Source organism: Eleutherodactylus coqui, chromosome 11 (assembly GCF_035609145.1).
Source record: "Eleutherodactylus coqui strain aEleCoq1 chromosome 11, aEleCoq1.hap1, whole genome shotgun sequence".
Lineage (NCBI taxonomy): Eukaryota > Metazoa > Chordata > Amphibia > Anura > Eleutherodactylidae > Eleutherodactylus > Eleutherodactylus coqui.
The window spans coordinates 119,734,940-119,748,161 of NC_089847.1; the positions used below are offsets into that span (position 1 = coordinate 119,734,940).

General features: G+C 45.1%; 1 protein-coding gene across 1 annotated transcript in view; it reads right to left on the bottom strand.

Moving 5' to 3' along the window:
• Positions 1–757: 757 nt before the first annotated feature.
• LOC136582398 (transmembrane protein 263-B-like) overlaps positions 758–13,222 on the bottom strand; it is a 222,240-nt gene continuing 209,775 nt past the window's right edge. Inside the window, exon 3 of the mRNA XM_066583423.1 lies at positions 758–6,215. Coding sequence (XP_066439520.1) covers positions 5,929–6,215 — 287 coding nt within the window. The 3' untranslated portion in view covers positions 758–5,928. The remainder of the gene's footprint in view (positions 6,216–13,222) is intronic.

Genomic DNA, 13,222 nt, shown 5'->3' on the forward strand with positions numbered 1-13,222 from the left:
ATTGCCCACTGCCATATGAATCTGACAGTAGGGCGCATAGCCCTATTATGGCTCTTAACAACCCAGAACTTCTACGATGCTAACTATGGCTGCGTGCATAAGACCTTACTGTAAGTCATAAAGCCCATGCTATCTCTTCTGACCTTACGGGCTTAAACAGACAAACGTGATTTCGGCATGTTTTGCGGCTGTTTTACGCGCGCATTACTGGGGGGAAAAAAAGCCTTTTGAGTGGTTCATGCACGAATACGCTCCGTAGTGGCGAGCGTATTTGCTCATGCACCCGCCTGAAGAAGCCCTAAGTGTTAGAGATAGCAGCAGGGAGGGGGTAGATTATACACAGCAGATTGGAGTGTGTAGAGGGAAACATCCAAGTTATCAGGGGGGGGCAGATCACACAGACTGTAGATAGAGAGGAAAGCACACACAAGTTTGCCGGAGGTAGGGGAATCACATAGGCCATGACTGAGTGTAGAGAGAAAGCGGAGCACCCACAATAGACTCTGCAGGGGCAGCATGAACCACACACTCCTCAGCATCAGTGTCTGTCCATAGTACAAGGGAGAATATGTTCCTCATGGCTGTAGAAGGAATTCCTGCTGTGCTGATACATGAGAACTAGCGAAGGCAGTAGCATCCAGACACATAGACGTCACATCCAGCATACATTACTGGGATGGATACTTCACGTGAGAGTATGAAACTAGGAATGAAAATGAATAAAGGAATGAAGACTGCAGCCTGAAACTTAGTGCAACTTTCTTAACTTTTAAGTAATCATTAACATGAGTACAGATCATAACATGTTTTTCCATGTCAGAGAGGTCCATAATCTTTAAAAGGATTTTACATGGCTACCTTCTTCCAGAAACAGCGCCATGCCTAGTCATTGGTTGAATCTGATATTGCCACTTAGCTCCATTAAAATGAATGAGGCTGAGCTGCAGTACCACACACAACCTGTGGATAGTTGTGGCGCTGTTTTTATAAGAAAGCAGCCATTTTTTACTAATGCTAATACTCTACGACCATTTTAAACCTCCTGTTTATTGCTACCCAGTACTAGGATAGAATAGGCAATGACTGCGGCATCAGGCTATCTGTTAGATATGATATCGGTGATCTAGCCGCAATATTAACAGGAGATGACAATTTAATAAAGACGACAATGAGAGAAAATAAATTAAACTGATTCCAGACATTCATTGCGGAAAAGTAGATGTCACTGCTGATTAAGATACAAAGGATATCAGCGATGTTATTACACCCATTGTCAGCTACTGGGAGACGCAACTTTTTTTATTCCGTGTAGTTTATTAAGATCACAGCAGGTAAAGGCTGGGCTGTCAGGCTGATATGAGCGGAGATAACGTACCGGGTGATAGTATGTGTTATCTTTTGATTCAACTCCGTTGTTGCATTGTTAAACCCATAAAAGAATCACAGTCAGGAGACTCTTGGATTCCCATAATGCTCTGCTTTAAGGCACAATCTAATCTAAAGAAGTCTAAAATTCGGTGTTGTATAATTTCTTAATATACCGCTACTTCATGGTGGTCGGAGCTCCACTTTTCCTGCTGCAGAACTCCAAATCTCCTGCACAGATATAGACTTAAAGGGGTTTTACGGGCATTTCCCACCAATGACTTATCCATAGTTGATCAGCGCGGGTCCACCACTTGGGATCTCCGCCAATCCGCTAATCCTTGGGCCCCATGTCTGTGCAGCCCACTCAAGTGTCTACATTGGGGTCCAAGCCAGAAGTTTAATGGAAAGCATCACTCTCCATTAAACTTCAATGGGAGCCAATCAGCTAATCCTTGGGCCCCATGACTGTGCAGCTGTGCCGAGAGTCCACATTGGGGTCCGAGCCGGAAGTTTAATGGAAAACATCACCCTCCCGATCAGCTACTGATGAACTATTCTAAGGTTAGGTCATCGATAGTAAATGCCTTGGAAATTCCTTTAAGTTACCGTTCGGACTGTCTCGGGACTAGACGGGAAAGAGTAATATTACGGATGAACTCCATTTTTGGTGCTTTACCGTTGATTTGTTGGTTCTCGAAACCCTTCATTGCTTTTCCAAGATGGCTACACTACTTCTTAAGATTACCAATGCTCTATATCTGTTCTCTGATTGGACAGTGCTGCCCCAGGCATTGAGAATACAGCTGCAGGCATCTCAGAAGCTGGAAGAGGTTCCCAGGACCTGGACCATTGCGTAGAAACTACCACCTCCCTCTCAATTACACCATTGATCACATTTATAGTATGATACCACATAAACTATTCATTTATATAATGCCCAGCTTCAATTTTGTGCAATTAAGGTAGGTGTCACTTCACATGTATACCCTCCCCTTATAATGCTGCTCATCTCTTATGCTGGCCATAGACTTGAGACTTAAGTTTAGACCCTACTTATTCACATCTATAATGCCAAACTGCTGATCAACCTTGGATTTTAATGGGGTTGTACCACAATTGACTTTCATCACCTACCCATTTATCACTGCTGAGAACAAGGCTTCTGTGTCCCCCTCTCCTCCTCACTTACTGAGCAGTGTGGCGGAGATTTAATGGAGTTGCTCCATTCATCTTCAATGGGACTGTCGGAGATAGCTGAGCGCTTGTACTTAGCAATTTCTCTCAGCTCTATTTAAATGAATGGAGCAGTGCTGTGCATGCTCAAATGAAGTTCCATGCAATCTCCACATCACTGTGACTAAGCCCACAATGACGAGAAGAGGGGGACATAGGAAGCCTGTTTTCAAGATCGGTGGGTGTCTCAACAGTTAAACCCTAACCCATCAGACTTTTATCACCTATTCTATGGACAAGTGCTAAAAGTCAATTGTGGTACAACCCCTTTGGGTCTGATGCTTCATTAATAAGCAGCCCCAGAAATAAGCATGCATGCATGACCAATCCAAGCAGGCATGTCTATAGGGGAAGGTAGTCAGGGTAGCTGTCAGTTCTCTTGAAAGAGTTATCCAATGGGGACAACCCCTGTTCATATTAGGGTATATGGATGTCGTAAATGGGGGTTCCCTTCCTTGGGATCCATACAAAGATCACCTCACACACTGAAACACTCAGCTTGTACTACATGTAGCCTCAATCCACTATAAAAACAGCTGAGTGCTTCAAGTTCTACTGGACCAGTAGTGATCAACTGATGACCACTGAATTCCCATTGGGCCTTGTGTGGCACTGAGTGCTAAGGCAGATCTGAAGGTTGCAGGTTCAATCCTTGCAGGGTTCAGGTAGCTGGCTCAAGGTTGACTCAGCCTTCTGAGGTTGGTAAAATGAGCTTGCTAGGGGGTAAAGATGACTGGGGAAGGCAATGATAAACCACCCTGCAAAAAGAGTCTGCCAAGAAAATGTCACAATGTGACATCACCCTAGGAGTCGGTCATGGGGACCAGGGGACTTTACCTATACCTAGATGAAGCAACTCCTTTAAGTCTATGGCCAACATAACATTGTAGAGGTTCCTGTGGACCAAACAGGAACCTCTATAATGTTATGTTGGCCATTGACTTATCGCCTACCAATTATGTCATATTGTGTAAACAAGCAATATAAGAGGCCATATACACTGACATGCCAAAAGTTATGGGACCGTAACTAATATTATGTATGATGCCCCCCAGCAACGCCATGTGGCATCAATTCTACATTCTACCCATGCTGTCTGGATAGCCACCCGCAGTTCTGTGGCATTTGTAGGTGCATGATTTTGGGTGTGACTGGACCTCTCTTCTACATCCGATAAATGCTCAATTGGGCTCATGTTGGGTGAAGTGCAGGTCACACCATGTGTAGGAACTCTCCAGAATGCTCCTCAAACCAGTTCTGGACACATTGGTCCTGATGTCCCGATGCATTATCCTATTGGAGTCTCCTGCATTGATGGTGGATGTGATTTCTGTTAGAGTCACTTGTCTGTTCAAATGAACAATTCTAGCCAGATGTGGCCCATCACGATCATTAAGCACCCATGAGGCTGCTGTGTTGTCAACTGTGGGTGGTAATGCCTTCTATGACGTAGTCACGGTACATACATGGCACAGTGGATAAATGAATGTCAAATGCCCATTCAGCGTTGGAGACAGTGTCCCATCCATCTGGCACCCACTATTAGGCCTAGTTCCAACTCTGATAATACTGCCTTGTCATGTGCACGCTGCCCAGTGTTCAACCTCACTCACAAGATAACACCAGATACGGGTGTGGGCATTCCCCTGCCATACCATGAGTCATCATTTCATGATCAATTTACATACTGCTATCCTATGAATTTTGGCATGTCAGTGTAATGTAGTGGCCCAGTACATCCATTCCTGGCCCCCTCCATTATGTCATATAGGTCATGTCTTATGTTGGTGTGCTGTGCAAAAGTGTCTAGTCATTCTGTTATGTGTATTGCTGTTTGCAAAAGCCTGCAGATTGCCTGTGAATGTATCAGTTTATGTCCTGTCACATGGATGAGTGTGATTATAAATAGGAGTGTCTGAGAGTGGGAAAAGGTCCATGTCTTCTGGGTTCCTGACAAAGAGTGCCAGCTACACGAGGGTACCTTCAACCCTCATGTAGTGAAGAATGGAAAAGGAGGAGAGGTTCCCTGGATTGACTGTTCTAGCATGAGAGAAGAGTGAGGCCCCAAGTGGAGAGAGAGCATGAGAGAGAAGTAAATGGAGTTTTCCTCAAGGCCCAGTGCACAGGTATTCGTGTTTAATTCACACATCCAGCATCTTGAAGTCTGGGACCGCCGGGTGGAGGTACACATCTTCTATTGTTTACACACGGGCGTCCTAAAGTCAGGGATCACTGTGTGGAGGTACACTCACTCAAGTCTGTCTTAATGCCTGCACTTGGAACATTGTTTATTCTGCCTTGTACTATTGAAGTTTATTCAAGTAAAGTTTTGCCAGGCTCTGACCGTTCCTAGGGACCTGAGGTACGTTATAGCTGTCTGCGGCTGCTTTATTCTCTACCGAACATCATTCCGGTAGCGGAACGTTGGCGTAACCCGTGATAACTACTATCCCTATTCTCCAGTTTATTGGGCATCCCTATCCTGGGGGTGTCCGGAAGAGGACCAGCGCTGCCCTGGCCAAGGCTATGTGCGTCCCTCCGGGAGGAAGTGTGGTAAGTGTCGCCGTGACAAGCCAGCATCTTACCCTCCCCGCTTTTCAACGTATGCCCTGTGTCCGGAGTCACCCTATGGGATGCTGCAGTAAGAGTACCGCTTCCATATAACACTACAGTCAGTGCCTAGTGACGCAATCCCATATAAAATAGTATAAGTCACAGTACTTACATTTATCAGTCACTACATACATTTGATGGCACTAGTTATGGTTCTCAGACTATAGAGCAAATATAGATTATGTCTAGAAAAGTTTACTACCCATCTACCCTATGCACCCCAGTTAGGGAAGGCAGCTGTGCCTTATGCATCTGCCTCTACTGCCCACCCATTGCCCCAGCCCCACCAAAGACCACCATACAACTCACAGTTTTCAGGTATCTGTCCAAAATAGGTGATTGACAGGGACTGATGTGAGTATGTTTCCAGTGCAACGCTGTGGAATATGTCAGCGCTATGCATAATAATGGGTTATAAATAAATATCATGTAATGCTTTACTCTAGTAGACTCACATTCTAACCTAGAAGGTCCACCATTGACTTCATATTGGTCCTCAAGGTGCATCTAGAAACTATTTTTGCTCCTACAATAAATTTATGTTGATCTCAGTGGTGGTTGTGAGAAGCAGTTCTTCACCAGCTCAGGTCCTCATGACATACTACAGGTGATCAACTGCAAACAACTGGGACCTGAACATGGTGGAGAGGGACACTCATCCTGATGTGACTCAAGCAGGTCATCAGAGGAGAAGACGATAAACATGTAACTCAATTAATCAAACTTGTCCTTTTTCTTGGGGGCAAAGGACACTTTGCTGGCAACAGCAGATCCAACAGCTCCAACTCCACCAGTCACTACTGACATTCCTCCTTTAACGAGTCCCACACCGGCAGCAGGCACACTGGTAACTGCTGTCTTTGTTAGCTCCAAGCTTCTACTTCCCACCCATGCGACTCCTCCTAGAGTGGCTCCGACAGCTCCTCTTGTCATGCTGTATAGTCCTCCTGTGACTCTCCAGATGACACCCGCTGGTGGGTCTGGGTGGTCCTTCAAAGAATCTGTACAGAAATAAAAAAAACAAAACAAAAAGCACGTTATTCTTAATTACCAGAATGTGCAGGCGAAATCCTGAATCCAGCTGATAACCAGTTTTCATTTTAACTCAGAGGGAACAGATGGACCAGTTCATTGTATAAACTCATACGTTCACCCGTCACAGATGAATAATGCTCACATCAATTGTGAAAACTTCTTTTTGAGTGAAACTCAACTTTTAGAATTCATCTATACTGATGACTCAGGGGAAACGGATCAAATTTGCAGACGACACAAAGTCAGGAGGGATAGCTGACGTTAGAGAAGAGAAAGAGGGTTCAAAAAGATAAAGACAAGCTTGAATAGTGGGTGGCAACTAACAGAAAGGTATTTAACAAGGAGAAATGCAGAGAAGCCCTACAGCTTGACAAGAAAAATGAAAAAAAGCACATACAGAATGGGAGCAATTGAGCTAAGCAACAGACTGATCATGAGTCAACAGTGTGACGCAGTAGCAAAAAAGGTAACACAAAATTCTAGGATGTATTAAGAGAAGCATAGAGTCTAGATCATGTGAGGTCATTATCCCCCTCTACTCTTCCTTAGTCAGACCTCATCTGGAATACTGTGTCCAGTTCTGGGCACCCCAATTTAAAAAAGACATAGACAAACTGGAGCAAGTTCAGAGAAGAGTTACCAAGATGGTGAGCGGTCAGCAAATCATGTCCTATGAAGAACGGTTAAAGGATCTGGGAATGTTTAGCTTGCAGAACAGAAGGCTGATAGGAGACTTAATAGCGGTCTACAAATATCTGAGGGTCTGTCACAGTGCAGAGGGATCAGCCCTATTCTCATCTGCACAAGGAAAGACTAGAAGCAATTGGATGAAACTGAAAGGGAGGAAACACAGATTAGATATTAGACAGTGAGGGGGATCAATGAGTGGAACTGGTTACCACGGGAGGTGGTGCGTTCTCCTTTAATGGAAGTGTTCAAACAAAGGCTGAACAGACATCTGTCAGGGATGATTTAGTAAATTCTGCACTGAGCAGGGGGTCGGACCTGATGACCCTGGAGGTCCCTTTCAACTCTACCATTCTATGATTCTATGCAACCTACACTGAATAGCCACTTCATTAGAGCCCCCCATCTAGTAGCTCATTGGACCTTCTTTGGCCTTCAGAATGGCAGCAATTCATCATAGCATAGATTCCACTAGGTGTTAAAATTGCTCTGCAGGAATATCGGCCCCTGCGGACAGGAAGCTTTTTGTAGTTGCCGCAAATTAGATGAAGATCCTGACAGGTTCTGATCAGCTGACAGGAAGGGGTCTTCGATTAATGCTGCTTGTGCCAAGTTCTGACCTTCCATTAGCACGGTGCAACAGAAATCTAGATTTTTTTGTTGCTCAGTGATACAATTTTTGTGCTCTTTTGCTTTCTGCTTCTCTTACACACAATAGCGCTGGAACTGGTTGTCCGCTGTTATAGCCCCTCCGTGCTAACAGACATGTTAGTTGCAGCACCAGTATTGTATTTGGTTGCTCTTCACTGTGCAGCACCTGTTGGGCAGAACATCCTCCTCTGATCACTTTTGCCGACGAGTTATTTCCATCCACAGGATCCCCTTTTGCGGGATGTTTTCCCTCAATCACACCATTCTCTGTATACTCTGCACACCATTACATAAGAAAACCCCATAACGGTGTCAGTGACATCCTGGCCCCGGCTAGTCTAGCACCGATGACCAGGCTTTGTTGGAAGTTGCTCAGATGACTGGATTTTTCCATTTTAATGTGGAATCATATTACAATATCTCTCACTACTATGATGAGGGATATGAAGAGAAAGCAGGGGTCACTGGTCTGATTTCCATACAGGGAAGCACCAACTATGAAAGGGCGAGAGGCTCCAATAAAGTATACATTATTCATTTCAGATCGTGTAGGCATTTACACTGAACGATTCCAGCCATCCAGCGTCTGATACACTTCAATTGGAATTTCCCTCCATTCATCCTGCAAATGTCTGGTGAGTTTTCTCAAAGATGCATAAGCCTGTCTATAGTGGTCCTAGGAGTGTTGTCATTGGACAGCTAAACAATCGAAGAACGTTCTATGGAGTGACGAATTATGCTAGAGAGAAAATGAACCGGCGCACCAACAGGACTTGACCAGAATCAATTGTAGAAGACAGCAAGAAAAGAATCCAGCATCCATAAAATCACGGCTTCATTGAGACATATTAAAATCCCAACAGGAATGACATACAATGGCGTAACATTCTGGCGTGTTTTAAGCAGCTGCTTTGCCATAGCTGCTTGAAATCAGATGGGTGTTACTGGGTGTGGATGACGTCTGGGGAACACCATTTGCCTGAGTGTGTTATGCCAACAGTTAAGTACAGCATAGCTTCCGTTATGGTCCAGTGATGTTTTACGTGGCATGGTCTCGGTCCGTTGGTTGGTGTGACATGAACCATGAACACGGAGGTGACCCTGACATTCTAGACAATAATGTGTGCCGACAATGTGACAATACTCTGGGAATGGTCGGCCATACTTCCAACCAGACAACGCGCTTTGTCACAAATCCAATGCTTCTTTACATTGTTTTTAGGATATGGATATTCCACGATTGGACCGGCTGCACAGAGTCTGAACCTGAACCCTACTGGACATCTTTGGGATGAACTGGAGTGTCGGATCAGGAAACATGAAGTGTGACCATCTTCTTTAAGAGAAACCGCCAGACATTAGCAGGATGAATGGAGGGAAATACCAGCTGAAGTGTATCAAACATTAGTAGAAAAGTATGCCACGGAGAATATCCAATATCATTAGGGCAGAGGAGCCCCACTAACTATTAACATTTGGAAATAAGCAGTACTTTTGATTCTTGCTCAGGTCCCAATTACTTTTGGTAGGACAGTGTATATTGTTTTTGTTCCTAATTAGGCTCTCAGATCATAGAGGTTCCTTGAACTTTTTGCTCAGGAGACACATTTCTTTTCTTGATCTGATAAATGTTGGATTTTGGATATCCGTTAATGGCCGGCATTCTATTACAATGACCCGCAGGCGCTGTCAGATAGATATTTGAAGGTTATTCACCAGTCATATATCACTGCTCCATGACCTAAAGGAACAGTAGAATCTCATTGATCTGCTGCAGGTTAGACATCCACCACTAATGTATTTTTGCCATTGATCATTGCAGTTAGTAAGTGAATACAGCCATTAGCATACAACGCCCGGCAGTCTTATTGATCAGGTTCAGAGTCGCCAAATGACAGGGATTTTGTATAGTTATGTCCTTAGTGTGATTTACTTAATATATGTAAATAATTGTATTACTACCAGACAATTAGGGGACATGAAGGCAGACGCTAAATCCAACCCAATCACCATCACTGCTAGAAACTTGGAGTGGATTCTAGGGGTCATTTATGAGTTTACTTTTTGGTTTGGTGACATCACTGGATTCATTTTTGGGTGTATTTATGGACATTCCTTTTTTGTTAGAAAAGCCGCCCACCAATAAGCTGGGACTCCGGGCAATCAACTGCATGCAGCTATGGGGGAACCTGGCAGCGAGTGTACCATATACTCACAGAATATGCCATAAGTGCCTAATAAGTGGGGATCATATCTCGGGAATCCTCTAGGACCCATGTTCACCGATTCCTGGCCTCTACATTTGTACATACACTTCAATGAAGAGATAGCAGGTTTGGCTCTTTCTGTAGCACCCATAGACTTCAATGGAGGAAGCCAAGGGCAAATGCATCCAACTCTACATGGAAGTGCATGGTGAATGCGACAAATGGATATTAGTGAACAGGGGTTACTGGATCCTCATTCTCCCAATAGATGAGGAACCCACAGGTGTGATCCTTACCGATCAGGCATTAAGTGCTAAAGATGGGAATACCGCGAGAAGTTCTGATCTTGGATCATTTATACCGACTGCATCCTTTATTAGCGCTCCAAGCCTTTCCATGATTGACGCTTCCCCGTACAGAAATTAGAGCTGTGATCTCGGAGTGTAGCATAAGATAACGACACGTCTTCTGGGGATCAATTTCAGTGTCAATCCATGTTAGATGGGAAAATCCAGCGATCTAAGCGACTTTCGTCTATGCCTGGTCATTGGTGCCAGACTAGCTGAGGCCAGGATTTCACTGCCAACCGCATGGGGTTTTCTTCTTTCTTTCTGGTGTAATTGAGGAAAAGCATCTAGCGAAAGGGCATCCTGTGGATGGAGACAAATCGTCGATGACAGGGGTCAGAGGAGGATGTCAGGAATCGTTCTGATGAACAGGTACTGCACAGTCCAGAGCGACCAAATATGTTGCTGGTGCTCCAACTAACGAGCCTGCTCGCACAACCATAGTATGGATGGGCTATAACAGCAGATGACCAGTCCTAGTGTCATTAGGTGAGACTCAGGTGAACAAAAAAGTTCAAAAATCGAACCACTGAGCAGTAAAAAAACATCAGCTGATCAGATGAACCCAGATTTCTATTGCCTGGTGCTGATGGGAGGTCAGGATTTGTCGTAAGCAGCATGAATTGATGAACCCTTCCTGTCAAGATGGTGGAGGTCTAGTAATGACATTGGGAAGGTGTTCTTGGCACACCCTGGGTCTTCTGATACCCGTGGACAGACGTTACAATGAATTTCTGTGGTTCTGAAGGCCAAAGGAGGTCCAATGTGCTACTCAATGGGGTCTCTAAGTGAACAATATCGCAAGGATGGACATTAATCGGGAGGACCATCATATTTTCCCTTTGTTAGATGGGAACAGGACCCAAGACAATTAACTGATTACCCCGGGGGTCTCATTTTGAAAGCGCTTTCTCTCTGATGAGATGACTTCTTTAAGGATTGAAGAGCTGAGCAGTCAAGTTCCCCTTCTGGGTTGTCCCATAAGAACAATTCCTCTCTGCATGCCTTATTAGAGCATATGGATATCATAGGCAAAGAGAGACATGTTTAAAGTTTCATGGAAGGAATTGTGTATTCATACAAATGGATATTTTATAGAAATTCACATAACTTCAAAGACCTGTGCCTCTGCTGACTGCAACTACAAAGATGATGTTGGTGGCAAAGTGTTATGTAATACTGACAGCAGAGAAAACACTTTGATAATGAAACTGATAAGCTCTGCGGGGCACGGGGCGCCTTTCAAAGGGGGAATTAAATTAGAAAAGAAGAGTGAAATGGAATTTATTACAGGGAAATATGGGATTGTCAGAAGTGTCGCTGCTCTTATACAAATGTGCTGTCTATATTTAGGGAGAGACTCCGAGATTACTGAACTCCAGTCCAATCCGCAAAACAACCGATGCAAAGATAATCGGAGTCTACATCCGATAATGACTATATAGAAGGGCTAAAATATTCAGTACCAGAGCAGCGGCCATTAGCATTTGTCTTACAGTGAATTCGATATCTGAGCGCCATTTATGGCGAGCGAGCATTGCCCTTAGCGAGTAGCTGCCCGCTCGAGACAAAAGGTTCGGGTGCCGGCGGCGGGCAGGGAGCTGCGGGGGAGAGCGGGGCGGAACAAAGGGGAGATCTCTCTCTCCCTCTCCCCCCCCCCCCCGCTCCCTCCTGCTGACTGCCGCTACTCACCGCTCCCCCGCGCCGGCACCCGAACCTTTCGTCTCGAGCGGGCAGGTACTCGCTAAGGGCAATGCTCGCTCGAGCAATTGCCTTTAGCGAGTATACTCGCTCATCTCTACTAATAACCTATTCTTAGGATAGGTCATCATTAGATGACCAGCGGGGTCTGCTTCTCGGGATCCCCGCCAATCAGATGATTACTGGCATCACAGTCAGTATGGACAGAGCAGGAAGAAGCTTGCGCCATCTGTACCGCAGCAACTGCAGCGCGGCTCCCGGTGAATTCGTTAAACGCATCTAAGGATACAGTAGTTCATCAATAGAAAAAGTTTCCAAAGTCCCGGACGATCCCTTTAAGATAAGAGAACTTGTCATAGGAAGGTACTCAAGTTAAAAGGGGTTGTGCCAAGTTATAAAGTTATCCCCTAACTACAGGATAGTGGATAGCTTTATGATCGGTGGGAATCCGACCACTGGGACGCCCACCAATCCCGAGAATGAGGGTCCATTGGGTCCCAGAAGGAATGGAGCAGAGTTTACGCAGTTGCGCCACTGTTCCACTTACTGCAATGACAGTGACGGAGATGGCTGTTATTGAAGTGAATGGAGCAATGGAGCGCCTATGTGACTTCTGTTCCGTTCACTTGGGGACCAACCGGGACTCAGGATCAGTGTGGGTCCCAGCGATTGGACCCCCCCCAATGATCATAAAGTTATCCCCTATCTACAAGATATAAGTCAAGTTATCCCCTATCCACAACTCTATAACTTGGTGCAACCCCTTAAAACTTTGTAACATCTGTATAGAGCTCCATTTTTCTGATACAGAGCTCCAAATCCTCTGTATAGACATTGAGGGGGTAAAAGATTACATTCGGGTTGCATACAGCCACCCAGGATGTATTTTCCACAAGAGAAGACACCAGTATTATAAATGACACATAGTAGCTGGGAGTCCCCTGTTGCAGATTTTCCACTGTCCCCTACATCAACCCCTATAATTAATAGATACCCCCAGATCAGCCCCTCCCCCCTCACAATTAATACAAAGCCCTAATCCAGCCCACAATTAAAACCGACCCTAGATCTGACTCCATAATTAAAAGAGATGTGGGCAGCATCAGGATCCGCTGCAGAGCTGGTGCCCAGAGCATCAGAGAACCAGCCGGGAGCGTGGAGCAATACAGAAGAAGCTCCACTCCCCCGGGGGCTGATGGGGCGCTTCTTGTAGAGAAACTTAAGTGTTGCAAAAAAATGGTTTACCAATAAAACGGCACCCTTTCTGACCTGAAGCAAGGTGGCGCCCTCTACAGTCACCTATCCTCACATACCCCTTGTCATGACCCTGCAACAACTGAACTCCCTCGGGTCCTAGGGTGCACCATGGAGTTTCATGGC